The 14561-nt window shown below is 43.7% G+C and overlaps 1 protein-coding gene across 2 annotated transcripts in view; it reads left to right on the forward strand.

The window, feature by feature from the left end:
* Positions 1 to 3124: 3124 nt before the first annotated feature.
* Positions 3125 to 14561, forward strand: part of EGFR (epidermal growth factor receptor) — a 157767-nt gene continuing 146330 nt past the window's right edge. For both annotated transcript variants that reach the window (XM_014887644.2, XM_088167477.1), the window contains exon 1: positions 3125 to 3576. In XM_014887644.2, the coding sequence (XP_014743130.2) occupies positions 3471 to 3576 (106 nt within the window). In that variant the 5' untranslated portion in view covers positions 3125 to 3470. The remainder of the gene's footprint in view (positions 3577 to 14561) is intronic.

Genomic DNA, 14561 nt, shown 5'->3' on the forward strand with positions numbered 1-14561 from the left:
CTCTATGTGGCAAAGTAACCAGCTCAGTAATACAGGATAGTAGTGATGAGCAACTGCAGTCAAATTCTGCAATCCAGAAGTATCCTCATCCATCTGGTAGAAGAACTACCAGATTACATGATCTTCACTTCATAGGTCAGTATGTCTATGCTTAATGTATTGGGGACAAGATATATACATATATATGTGTGTGTGTTTATATATATATATATATATATATATATATATATATATATATATATGTATATGTATATATACATACATGTATATATACATACATGCTATAAAGCAAGCAAACCAAAAGAAAGTTGTAGACAGATGTTGTGTTTAGTACTTTCACTATGAACTATCAATTTAAAAAATTGGTGATCAAAAGGTTGGCCTTTGTTCCATGACCTTTGATCTATACACACATGCAGCCAGTAATAAAATTTTGCAACATGAATATTGCATGCCCTTGGTAAAATTCATGTTCGCTTCAAAGGAGTTATACCAAAGGCAGTCACTGGGTATGTGACCAGCTGTTTAGGGAAAATGGGAAACCATTTCAGAAATAGCTCAGTTGTGTAAAAAAGGCCTGAAATTCCTGCCTGTGGTAAGCTTCTCAAACTTCAGTCTTAGAGTTCTTTTACGTGTCTCGTGACCTTGGCAAGCAGAGCACAATGCCACAAAAGTAACACATTTGTGCTCGCAAAGGTGGGAGGACGGAATTTATGGCAGCTTGCTGTGCAGCCCCTTCAGCAGTGCTGCACTGCCAGCAGCAGATGAGAGTCTCCTGTAGTGGATATCTGCAGTGTGGGAAAAAAATTTAAAGGGGAATTTGCCTAGTCTCCCCTTGCTCACCATGTCGGCAATGAAGGAGATGTTTAGTTAGGATTGAATACTTGAATTTATGTGCATTTATGTAAGGGCAGTACATCATGGGGAGGTGAAGCAAGTATGAAATGTTCCTTCTCAGTATAGCACGTAGAATCACAAAAGTTCTGCAAGCAAGTATTTGTTCTTCAGCATGTTAGGACAGGATTTGGACCAGTTTCACCAATGAATTCATATGTAAAAATGTTTTCTTCTTTTCCTACATTTAGTTTGGTTTTTATTTGTCACTTTGAATCATTTCTTCTAGATTTTAAAAACCCTCTTGCCTTCTACAGTGGTATCTTGATACCCAGTGTGCATGTCTAGGGGCACATTTTTATTTATCATTTACCTACAGAACTGAAGTTCACTTCTTGGTTGTCTTAATTGCATTTCCTTTATCATAATGCAAGCTGTAATCATTAGTGTGAGCTGAGGATGCTTTGCAAATCTTCCTTTCTAGATGCTGATCTCTTTTTCCTAGGTCTCTCTCACTTTTAAAGATCCTCCTATTTGTCAAATAAATGAAAATGAACCACATACACATAGTGTTTACGAAGCTGCACTGTGTGAGAATCTTCAAAGCTAATTTGTATTAATATTGTATTGTAATCAGGTTCTGCCCTCAGTTACAGCCATGAAATCAATCATATGAATAGAGTTCCTCAGATGTTATTAATGTTTGAGTTTACTTCAAAGTACATCTTTCACATTATTTACAAAATATAATCGAACCAGAATGTCAGCTAAAGCATGTGAAAGCTGCCTTGTAATGCAACTCATCTTAATAAATGATTGAAGGCATGTGATCAGGCATCGGGCTTTGTGCTAGGATGTGTAGATGGTATGGTAGTTTTCTTTGCCTAGTTAGGACAGTGGCTAGTTAAACTGTCAGAAAAAGGATTTTACAGAGGAATTTGACTGGTAGGATAAGGATGATGCATCTCTTAGAGAAACATGCATAACAGAGGAAAGTCAAGGTACACTCAGTGGCTATTTTGCAAGCTATTGTGTTCAATATCCTGTGACAGACAGACATTTAGCAAGGAATTTCCCAAACCTCATGTCATTATTGACTTTAGTTTTGGAGTTCCCACTTAATCACAGCAGTTTTAAGTCCTCATATCCTATTGACTGTGTAACCTAAGCCCTCACAAGAGCTTTATGAAGAAATCACCACCAGCGTTCATCAAGTTTGAGTGTTGAATCATGATTTAGTGGAGAAACCCCAGCCCAGACAAGTGGCACGTCTATGTCCTCTTTACATACCTGAGTGACAAGACAGTGCTTCCTCCCACTTTCCAGAGAAACAGCCTATTTAAAAAGCCATAGGAATATTTTAATGAATACTGAACAGCTTGAATTTTCCTCTTGGGGGAAAGGAGCACCATGCAGGTACTCTTTTGCTTAATGTCTGTGGATGTACTTGGAGCACCTCAGGAACATTTGTGTTATTTTGTCTCTACTAAGTAACTTGTTACGCAGAGCAAGGAGCGCTTTTTCTCAGTACTGGCGGCAGAGGAATAGAAGCTGTACGGGCAGGGCATGGACCCTATTATCCGTGTGCTAAATACGCATTAAAACTGCGCTGTTTCATTCCACGCACACGCTTGGCCTTACAAGTATTGGGAATAAAATGACCAGAACGGGAGCAGGACTATCCGCAGAGGCCGAGTGGGCTCCGCTGATTTAGGTGGGGAGGGCAGAAACGAGGCCGGAATCTCGGAACCAGGGGAGTGGATTGAACCTCCGGAGCGGCTTCGCTGCTCCCCGGTAAAATGCCTCGGGTGTCCCGTGCCCGCACTCTTCTCCCTGGCGCTGCGGCGGGACAGCTCTCCCTGAGGAACGGGACAACGGGACGGGACAGCGCTCCTGCTGCAATCCCTGCCGGGACACCCGCACTGCTGTAAACCTCTGTCCCCACCACTGCCCGGCGGGCACACACGGCAAGGCAGAAGCTGCCTTGGGGCCACTCCGCTTTTCTGCAGGCAGCGGTGCAAATGCACGCTTATGCCTTTGGCAGATGCCGGGCAGAAACTGCCGGGAAGTAGAAAATCCACACATACACACCCTTCCGAGCGAGGAGGAACGACTATCTCATCCCTGGCCCCACCTCTTCTAATCCCATATTCCGGGACAGGTGGGGCGCCCGCCCCTTCTCCACCTGGGCGGGGAAGGCGCTGCCGGTTTCTCCTCCCCTCTCCTCGTTGCTCCCTCCCCATCCTCCTCCTCCTTGGCGTCCCCAGAGGGAGCCCCTGCGCTCCGCGACCGAGTGGAGAGCGCAGCCGGGCGCACCCCGTCCCACAGCCGGCTCCAGCGGCTCCGCAAGCCCTTGTGTACCCGCAGCAGCCTGCAGCAGGAGGAGCAGAGTGGGAGGAGGAGGAGGAGGAGGAAGGCAGCAGCCGGCCCGCAGCGGGGCACGCACGTGTGCGCGCAGACCTCGACGGGCGCCCTCCAGCATGTTGTTGCTCGGAGCCGCGCAGGGCAGAGCGCCGGAGAGGAGCTAATCGCTGCCGCGGGAGAAGAGCAAAATAGGAGCGGCTCCGCGGAATCATCCGTGCGCCCGTCCCGTCCGACCCCCACCCACTCCGCCGAGGGAGCGGCGGTCCCGCAGCATGGGCGGCCGCAGCCCCCTCGCTGCCGCCGGGCCCCGCGGCGCCGCTGTCCTGGTGCTGCTGCTGGGGCACCTCGCTCTCTGCCTCGCCGTGGAGGGAAAGAAAGGTAGGGGGGCGCGGGGGTCCCGCCGCTCTTTGCCGGCTGCGTCCCGGGGGACCAGGGAGCCGGGGCTGCGCGCGGCTGCGTGCCGCGGACTCCCGTGGGGAGAGGCGGAGGGAAAGTCCTAACCACTTATTTCTCTGAGACAAAAAACAAACCAAAACAAAAATGCCACCCCAAAACGAGAGAAACAAGGAGAAAACCAAACCTATAGCAGCGATCAGGCAGCCCTGACTTCCTGATTCTTGGCTTATTTTCTTTTGTGGGGGTGGAGGAAATAAGAGGGAATAAGCCTTGGCACATCTCATCTGTTGTGCTTTTCTCCTTTAGTGTTTCTTTTTTCTTCTTTCCCCCCGTTCCCTCGTTGCCCAGTCGCTCCCCGGAGAGCGCTCCCGGTTCCCCAGCACCGTGGCGGCGGGGAAGAGCCGCGGGGCTCCCGTAAGCACTGCTCCGGTAACCCGCTGTCGCTCTGACCTGGACACCTCCGCTTGTCCTGTTCAAAAATAGTCATAGTAATAATAGAAAGAAGTATACACCTGGGGAGGGGTGACTGAAAGGAAGGGAAACTTCGTGTGGGTTCTGGTTCCCCAGTTATCAGAAAGAGGGGCGATTTATCCATGCCCGACCCGGCGCGAAGGAGCCGCCGTCCCGTCCCGTCCCGAGCCTGCCGGCGCTGCCAGTCCCGGCGCTGCCCGCCCGTCCCGGCGCTGCGTGGGAGCAGCACGGTGGGGACTGGCTGTGGGGCTGCCCACGGGTGTTTGGGTTTTCTTTCCTTCCGTGGAGAAGCTCTCTCAGAGGGTGAGAAGACGTTTGTGGCCGGTCAGACCCGTCGCTTTTTCTCTGTGTGTGGTGTTCTCTTTTGTGAGTTTGGAGAGCAGGCCCCGGCTGCTGTCCCAGCCGGAGAGCAGTCCTCTTTATCTTGGAAATCTGCCAGCCAGAGGAAAAAATGCAGATTTGGGTGGTTTGGTTTTTCTTCTTTTTACTTTAATTCTTTTTAAAGAAAAAGCAAGAGAAGAGATCTGTTACGTTCTAGAAGGGCTGATTGCATGGCTTAGAGCAACTGAGTTAGAGTCTTTCGTGACTGTGAACTGTAAAGCTGCCCTGAGAGTGAGGAACACCCGATCCAAAAGAACTAGTTGCACAACCTTTAAAAAGCAGAAAGATTCTCTTGTTCCAGAAATCAAGTTCATACCTGTTGTTCATGTAACATGGGCAGTTTTTCTTTCCTGGTTTTCTTTTTATTTATTTATTTTTCCTCACCCTTTGAAGCTGATGAGAAGTAAAGGGCCTCCCACCTGCTCTGCCTGTCTTTTGAGATGCAGTCTCAGGTGCACATGCCCTGTATAATATGTAAAAAGTGAAGAGAAATACCTTGTTTATAGTGTTTAATTCTGTGTCTCATAAGCTTAGGAGGCTGCCAGTTTTTTGAGGATTACTAAATAATCAACAGCTACATGATAAATGCAATAGAGATTTATTCTCAGGATGTTGTGTCAGCAAGTAACTGTTCCTCTGGTAAGAGCTGGAGGCTCAGTGGCAGAGGTGAAGGCAGAAGGATTTCTTCAGAAAGCATTAATCAATTGATTGGTCTTTATTAGTTTCTCTCCACACTTGAAGAAAAGCAAGAAGGTTACTCAGAGGCACAAAATGAAGCAGCATCTGAGAATTGTGAGATATTGATTTGAAGCAACAGGTCCAGCAGGTAGTAGAGGATCTGTGTATGTTGGGGATTGCCTCCTTGGTCAAGTGATAAGACCTAGCATCAGAATTCAGAGAAATCCTGAAAGGAAACTTGCTGTCATAAATATATGCAACACTTCTGCAAGTTCAAACAGCATGCGAAATGACACTTCTTAAAACTTCAGCCTGATTTATTCTATTACCAAAAAGAGATGTTTCAAAAACAGAAAAAGTGCCTGGGCAACTGTTAGAAGAACATCAGAATCGGCCTATATAATCCAATGAGCATAATGTTTAAATTGTAATTTAAATACAATTGTGACTTCTCCCAAAATTGTAGAATTAATTTTCTTGAAGATGAATGAGAGAAAACTGGTTTTGTTATAACACTGTAGTCATTAAGATATAGGAAGAAAAAGCTTAATTGAACATATTCCAGAACCAAACAACATTGCCCGAAAGTGAAGTATTCTCATCACAGGGATCAATACCTGCCTCTATCTACCTGTTCTGATGTTGATCTACATTAAGCACAATGGAACTATTCTGGATTTCCACTAATGTACCCTGGGAGGCCTGCTTGGTAGTACCTGAGATAAATACTTGTGATAGCTGGCATGCCACTTAAGCTGCATGGATTTGACCCACGTCCTTTTTGTGTGCTAGTGCTCGGTGACAGCGCTACAGTTTAGCAATTTGCTTTTTGTTGCTATATATTGCTTTCATGTCTCTAGTTTTGCTCTGTAGCGGCAGCCTTTGTGTGATGGGAGTGTGCTGCTCCGTGTCAGGAGTGTGCATGCCGGCGGGCCGGGCAGCTCAGGAGCAGCCAGAGTGGACTGTGGTAGCTTTCTGTGCCTGGAGTCTTACACAAGGGACTAAGTTCTTTAGGAGTATTGAAGTATTCATGTCCATGTGAAGTGAAAAACCTTTGTCTAATATCCTGTGCAGTGCTTACATGTGAGCTATGTGTGTACTTATATTGAGTATTGCTGCCCTTTACATTGCCTTGTAGTTTCTACACTGTATATTATTTCATGCTTACTTGTGGACAGACGTGTACAAGTAGATGAGTCTTTGTGAACCGTGAAGAGCTTGATCCAGTTACATGCAAGCATCCAGTGCCTTTTTAGATGCCCTCCAATATAACCTGGCTGCTGCTCTGTGGAGCAGAGGTCTGGCAGGAGAAGCCTGTGAGTTGTGCCTGCTATGGGGGACTCCCAGGAGCAGGGGACTGCCCACACATCCACAGCTTGGCTGAGGAATCAGCAGTGTTCTCTGTCTACCTGGTACCAGGTGAAGAATGTCTCATACTCCTGTTAAAGTCCCGGGAGAGCTGGTACACTGTTCTCTTATTCCTGTGTTTGTATTACCACTGACACAAGTGGAATTTTCTATGTGGACAGGAGCTAGTATGTTTGTGTAGGTATTTATTATGTCAGTTCTTGTCTATGCAACTGTTTATTATTTTCTATTCTCCTTGGTAAGTGATCAAACATTTTTGGATTTGGAAACTAAAACAAATCCAGTTAGAGAAATGGAAATTTAGATGGTGATATGGCGAGATAATAGAAATAAATAAATAGTGTTGAGTGTAGAGCTGCTTTTACTCCAGTGCCTCACTGTCTTAATGCTTAAGAACAAATCCCAAAACTCATCAATAGAAGAAGTGAAGGGAAGGTAAAATGCTAGCAGTCATTTCTTTAATTCAGGTAATGTACAAAGTGTAGTGACTAAAATTTTACATGGGAGATTGGCCTCTCAGCGAAGTTTTTGTGTATGGTGAGCAAACTGGATGCTGAAGTGCTACTAAATACCAATATATTATTTCTTGCACCAAGAGTATATTAAGAGATTTACAGATAAATAGGAAATCAAGATCAATGCCCTGGAGACTTTACAATCAGAGTAGTCCGTTGTAATTTATTTGTTAATTTATAAAGAGAGACTTTTGGGGAGTGTCACACAATGCCATTATGGTCCACAGGGCTGACTTTTGCATTAAGGTATCCGTGTATCACTAAAATCACTGGGATATGCTAGCTTTAGCAGCAAGATAGCTGACTAGCCAAACCAGTTCCTTCAGAAAGTGTCCTTATCTTCCTTGAGCACAAACTGCCTTTGCTTAATAGCTCTTCAGAAACGAGCCTAGTGGAAGGTTTACTTCATTTTCGGGAGGATGACAATACCTTCATGGAATGGTTTTGCATAGAAACTGTTGATGTTGCTACAAACTCTTGCTCTAGTTCAGGTTTCAGTAATATGTATGCATCAGAGAGTACAGTCACACTGTGTATGTGAGTGATTATTCCAGAAAGAACTGATACTCAAAATTGGTGTCAGCCTGTTATGTTACGAGCACCAGCACTCACACGTATGAGAACTTGTGTTAAATCTCACGTTAGACTTGGATGTGTATTGCAAATGAGTTTGTGTAACACAAATTTGACTTGTAGAACTTTTATTTGAAAGAGCCAGAACTGCTCAAAATGCACAAAAGCATCTTCTGGCTGTTCTATGTAAGGAACGCTTCCTGGGGTGACCTGGCTGACAAACCTTTATAAATCTAGAGTAGTCAAATTCTGTAAAAAGATTACTTGCTTGATTGAATAATTGTTATTTTGGAATTGTGTGAATTGCATTAGGCATCTTCTAATTGCGTTTATAATTTCTCAAACATCTGTACTGCTCTCCTTGAACATATATTAGTGGAAAATGGACTTCTGTCAGGGCTCATCTGGCACAAGAATCGCATTCAACTTGGCTGGGAAATCGCTACCTTTATCAAGCAGTTATTAGGAAACGCAGCAGAGCTGTTATTTGCATCTCAGAGGAAGGATCGTTCTCACTTTTTGATTCTTTCTTTGTGGCAGTCGTAGGAGGTGTGTAGCCTCAATGAGCACTCGAGCAGCAGTTTCTGCGGTGACAGGGATAGTTGTCTGTCTCTCACCCGCCTCGAGGTTAGCTTGAGCAACACATCTTGCTCTAAGTGCAGAACTTTCCTCTCTGGCTCCTGAGCAGTGCTTCACCCGGCACCTGTGACAGGGGCCATGGCCAGGAGCTGTGTGATGCTGAGCTGTACGGCACAGGAGCAGGGATAATAACGAGGAGCCCTCACTGCTGGGATGCACCCTTCAAACAAGGCTCCTGCAATGCCACATGCCTCTGGTGATGAGGGTGCTGTAAGAGCTGTGGTGGATGTGAGCCATTGGAACTCCTCTGTTCCTGAGGACCACTGCTGCTCAATACCTCTCAGCTTTAGAGAGCTCATGAAATGCATGAGGACACGGACGGGACTGCACTATGGGATCATCAGCATTGTGTAGGTGTTAGTAGAAAGTGTTCGGGTGAATTATGTTTTTCCGGGGATTAATGGTACACAGTGTGGAAATTCACTGCTTTATATTTTGTGTGGACTTTGACAGTCCTTGTTCAGCTTAATACAGTACACGCTGGTCCTGTTAAGTACACATGGGTTTGACTTTATCCTGTGCCTCTTCTTCCAGGAACACTATAAGTAGGTACAGTGGTGTAGGTATAGTGGTGTTTCTGTCCCTTCTGATTATGTTACTTCTTGACTTCCAACTATGGCAAATGGAATTGTAATTCTTCCTTTTTTATGCCTGAATTCTGCTGACCTAACAGTATTGAGTAATAATGTATTTTTTTAATTTTAGAAATAGTTACAGAACATTTGGCATTAGTGTGTGTGCATAAGTCATTCTTAAAGGAAACGTGGAAAAAAAATGTACTCCTCTGTACAGAGAAGTTGGACCAAAATAAATGTCTATTTCTGCTGAAGTAAGATGGTTATTTATTAGGAACTGCGACACAATTTTGTAGTTTGTCTTATAGGAGGAACGTGTAGGTGTAGGTATTGTGCTCTCTATGCTTAATGTTATTGAGGGTTGCTCAAAGGAAGAAACATGAGAAACCTATCTGTGAGATTTTGTGTTTAAACAGGAAATCTTTCTGATGTCCAGAGTGAAAAGATGTGGCCATTGAGCTAACAAGTGCAACTGCTACCACACTTCTTAAAAAATATTTTTTAACGAACAGAAGGCATAGTTAGGAGAGAGACGCACTGGATTTCTGTATCCTGTAGGGATGTGCAAGCTTTCGTTTGGAAGCTTCAATACAAAGTGTGTTTTGCGTGTTGACAGATCCGTGCGAGGCAGATGCAGGGATTCTCCTTCTGCCAGCGTTCCTTCATCTGCCCGGGACATCTGCGTACGTGAAAGTAAACATCTACGTGTTCACATGCATGTTCGACTAGCAGGGTGCTTTGAATCACGGGTGGCTTTTGTTTGTTTCAGTGGTTGAAGAGGAAAAAAAGACTTAGAAAAAAAGGATCATTTCCAGTCATACTGAAACAAGTATGTCAGGAGTGGTTTTAGTGAAAAGAGTAACAGCAACTAAATACCAAGAAAAAAAGCCCTGATTTAATATAATCTGGAGGATCAAATTTGACTTGAGATGATTTCTTTTCAAGTTGGGTAAGAAAGAAAATGAAATGTCGTTTGAAATGAAAATTTGCAGGTTTATTTTGAAAATACCAGAATACCACTTGATTTTCTTACACCTCCCTCCCACTTAGTTTTTTGTCCAAGGCATGTTTGCTGAGCTTGGCTCAAAAAATTAAGTTTTTGAGAGTGGGGTAAGCTGTCATTTGTATATGCACTAATTCTGCTCTGATCTCTGTGAACACTGAGGTCAATTAAGTCCAAAATGCTTGTGATCACTTTTTTTCTATTTTCATAAATTGAAATAATGAAATAGTAAAAATAATGAAATAGGGATACATAAATATGTCTAAATTAAAAGAAAGTTGGTATCCATCCATTATCTCTCTGGCTTCAGCATGTTTGGTGCCTTCACCATACATCACTGAGCTCCAGAGAAGGAGCCCGAGCTTTGCAGGCTCCTTCCTGGAAGTGCAGGGGCAGGCAGACCAGGGCTCTGGGCAGGCAGGGTGACACTGCCGAGCAGTAGCAATGCCCCAAGGGCCAGCAATGCTTCTGTGTGGGTTAAAAACCTTATTGTCTAGCGATTACCTCTCTCTGGTTGCTTTTACCTTGAAAAGGTGCTGTGTGAAAGGTGAGTAGCCTCCCCAGGAGTATCCTCCAGCTCCTTGGAAAAGTGGGGGATTTGCCAGCCCCCTCCATCCCAAACTGAAAAACTCTAAGTATTCAGGAGCAGCAAAGGCAGTTGTGCCAGAACCACTCTGCCAGGGTAGATGGTTCCTTCCTGGGAGCAGAGACCAGTGGGGTTGGATGAGTTGGTAGGGACTGTGCCAGACAGGATGTTTTCTGGGTAAGAGGTGGAAGGAAGGAGAAGAGGATATAAACCAGCTGTCTTGATGACAGGATAGTAGCATTTTAGCTCTGGCTTTTATAAGAATAAAATTATCACTTTGTGGGAACGGGGTTTGTGTATTTGGTAATCAGGACATAGTGGCATAATCCCTGCTTTCCCATCATCAGATTCTTCAGTAAATATGAAGATAACCAGGGAAGCCCTGGAAATCAGCCAGTCTTGGCACTGGGGCACTGCAAGCTCGCACAGCACTTTTCCTAGATAGGGGAAAGTATTATTTTACCTATCATGATTCAAGGGATCAAAGCCACAGAGGCTTTAAATGTTTGCCTGAGGCAATACATCTGGCCACTGATGAGGTTGCCTGCCAGTATTTTGGCCTCTCGCCCCATGCCCAAGCCAATGATAAACACTGCCTGGAGTTGAAGGTAATCAACATCCTACTTGGGGCTTATTCTCAAGCTTTGAAAAACTGTCTCATGTGCAGCATCATTCCTTCCCTTTCCTGAAGGCCCATCTGTGTGCCCTTCCCTGGGGAAATGTCCCTTGCTGGAGGCTGGCCGGAGCCTGGGATGAGGTGACCTGTGGTGGCATGTATCTGGCGTGGCTCCTGGTGGCTGAGGCGTGCTCACTCCCTGCCTGTGGTAGGGCTCAGCATGCCTGGCCCCTTGCTCCACCGCCCCGGGGAAGCCTCGGCATCTCCTGAAATAACAGCGGTGTGAGACAGGAGCTGCAAATCAAGCAGATGTAAAGTCAGAATTGTTTCCTAAATTATGCTTTCTATGTAGCTGCAGCATAGTTATGGTGGCAGTTTTCACATTTGCGAGCCCTAACTTAAAAAAAAAACCCTGAAACCAACCAACAAACAAAAAAAAATTTGTAGCTTCTTCTGTCTGGGGATATGTATTCACTCCCCCTCTCCCATTAAGATCTGAGACATACGTGCAATTCTGTAAGTTGAGTTGATTCCTATCAGAGGCAGTAGATGTTTCTTCTTGAGAGGTGTGTACTTCAGTTCTGCAAAGTGAAGTTATGGCTGCGTGTGCAGTTCTCTATTACTAAGCAATTATTTGATCTTGAAAATACCAATATTTCCATTGCATTATTAATTCATTACATTGGAATTATTTTTTTTAATTGCGTCTACAATGTTTTTGTAGAACAATGATGTTTTCTGAAGTTCATTCAGGAGGTAAGACTAAAGCAGGAGGCAGAGTTCAAGGAAGAAGCTTGTTTTAGCAGTTGGGTCAGTTATTTCAACAATGCCTTTAGCAAAGAAGTAAGAGGCTGTTTGCACAAATCAGTAACTAGTTCCCATGATTCAGATTGAATCATGTAGCTCAAGTCATTTGAATAAATAAATGACTTCTAGTAAGTGAGACAACCTCTGCAATTAGGATGGCATGCTGCATATTTCATGTTATTTATTATGTGGTTTTCAATAGATATGATTAAGCTGGTTTACACTTGGAATGCTAGGTAGCATTTCGACACAAGCCACTTAACCAGAGCTCACATTGAAATGAGGTGCACATTTGTTTTCCACAGGTGGCATTGTGCTGTATCGTTTCCACTTACATTTTCTTGCGAATTTTCTACAAACAGATACTTAACAGGAAAAAGAAATCACCTGGCCAAGGACACCTCCATTTTCTGTAACTGTAGTGGGCAATTCTCAAGCAGGGGCTTCCCAAATATTTACAGCTGCTGCAGTCTTAACTTTCCTTCATGTCTTACTTGGCCATCAACTCCCATGGATGTGCATAACCAGAGGTGCAGAAAACTGCTTTTCTCAGATGTATTCTTGGATTACATGCTGTCCCTGGTGTTTCCAAGGGGATGTGCTTCTTGGGTCACCTGCAACTTCTGCTCATGGGTTTGGACTTGGAATGACAACACTGCAATTCAATGTAGAGGACAAGGAAGAAAAGGTCTGCTTGTCCTTTGTTTTCTGATGTTGTTATTTGGTAGTTTGCTTTAATTTTAAGTAGCTATATTACCAAACTGAAAAATCCCAGGTGGTTTTGGTGTTGTGAAAATAGTATTTTAAAAACATGCATGGTCACTTTGTCATACCTGTTTGTGCCATGTAAAAAGCAATGTTAATTTAAGAAAATATGCCCTGGACTATCAAAGGCAATGTGATAGGGAAGATAGGTAAAATTTGAGGCCTACTGGCCAAGTGATCATGTGTTCTATTCAGGATAAAAGTTTGCTATCATGTTTCTTTCCAGCTTTTTCAGTTAATATAGCATGAAAGGTACATTAAGCACAAGGGATACATAACTGATATAAAAGACTTTCAAAATAATGAAGATAACAGATCTTCAATGCCAGATAAAAATACCATTTTGCATATGTGATCACTGTTTCTTCTGAGAGTGGAAGTTACATTTCTCTTACCTGAAGACATTGGTGGTGAATTTTACACAAACTTTAGAAGCTGGGAGAAAAATCAAACCATCTTCATTTCCTTTAATCATTGGAAAGGGACAGCTGTGATATGAGCAGATATGACTAATGTTTAACAATTTTTTTTCCTCATGTGTTAAATCTGAAGGTTCACAGATCATCTACTGGGCACATGATGACAAGGAAACTTTCTCCCACAAAAATGTGGGGGAGGCATCCTCAAGTCTGAGTGACTGGTTGGCATGATGTTTTGGAAACTGCTGAATAGCAAGGGCCTTTAGTGAAAATTTAAGTTACAGGAATGGAGTGGTTTTTCTCCTTCATTTTTATTGTAACCTATTTCTCATGAATGGAATTTTGACATTCTCATTTCTTGAACAGGATTCAATTTGTTATACTGCTCGTCAGACTAGTTCAGCACCAAGTACATGCCTTTTTATTTTCTTTCCCATTAAAAACAAACAGAAAACCCCGAGTGAAAAACCGATTAAACCAGAACAAAACAAACCAATTTTTTTGGAACCAGAAGTGTTAGTGAAATCCCGACTCTGGAAGTTGATTTGTCACAGCTGGACCATAATTGAAGCTGTTAGGTTTCCACATGAACATGGGTTTTGCACCACAGAGCAACGTGTACAACATGGGGCCCTTGTCTTTTGAGGAGAGCTGGGAAATGGTGGAAGTGTTACTGTGACTTCTCTCCTTTAGTCTGGCTCTGAAAACACTCCTAAAAAAACAAGCTGTGGAAAACCAGTAGTAACAGTCACATCTCCCCTCCCTCAGGAACTGATCCAGGTCTCTCCTAATGGAGACCTGTGGTAATGTGAACAGAAGATGAATTGTGCCCAGCAAGATAATTTTTTCCGCCTCAGGTTCGATATTTGAATTTTGGCTGGATCAGAATGCCGAGACTGTCCTTAGTGAGACACAATGGCCAACAGGGCGCTGGTTGCCTGTACAAATGGACCATTTGGTGTTTGACTTTCTAATGAGAAAGTCCTTTCTAGCTGGTCCTTGTGTACACAAATATGTTGAGGACAGAGCACAGGCTTCTATTCAAAGTTTCACTTGTGTAGCAGAGGAAGGTCAACATGAGAATTGAGCTGGTGTGTTTGCAGCAGAATGAGTGAGGTGCTTGCAAGGTGGCATCAGCTCCACACTTTGCCTTTATTGCCATGTAATATCTGGGTAGATACTGATGCCATTACCACTACCCTCAAATTAACAGCAGAAGCTCAATCTTTGAGAGTAGGAGCAGTGACAAGTATTTCACTGCATGTAAGACAAATTTATGTTGTGTGTTCAGCTTCCACCTGCTTGTAAGGATAAGTAATTGCATTGCAGCATGTTTAATTTGGTATGATTTGTAGTTCCTAATTTGACTCCTTGCAGAGGTGAAGTTGAAACTCCAGTTATCTGGTAGGATCTCATTATTTCTTAAAACATCTGTTTTAGGATATATGCCCAGTTAGTGGATCAATTAGATATTTGTCTTTTTGTTCTGAATGTGAAAGGATGACCACTGAAATGCTCTCTTATTTCCATCTGGTCTTCAAAAAGTAATTAAGTGTTGAACAATGGTATCG

The sequence above is a fragment of the Sturnus vulgaris genome, chromosome 1 (genome assembly GCF_052056855.1).
Source record: "Sturnus vulgaris isolate bStuVul1 chromosome 1, bStuVul1.hap1, whole genome shotgun sequence".
In the NCBI taxonomy this organism is placed as follows: domain Eukaryota; kingdom Metazoa; phylum Chordata; class Aves; order Passeriformes; family Sturnidae; genus Sturnus; species Sturnus vulgaris.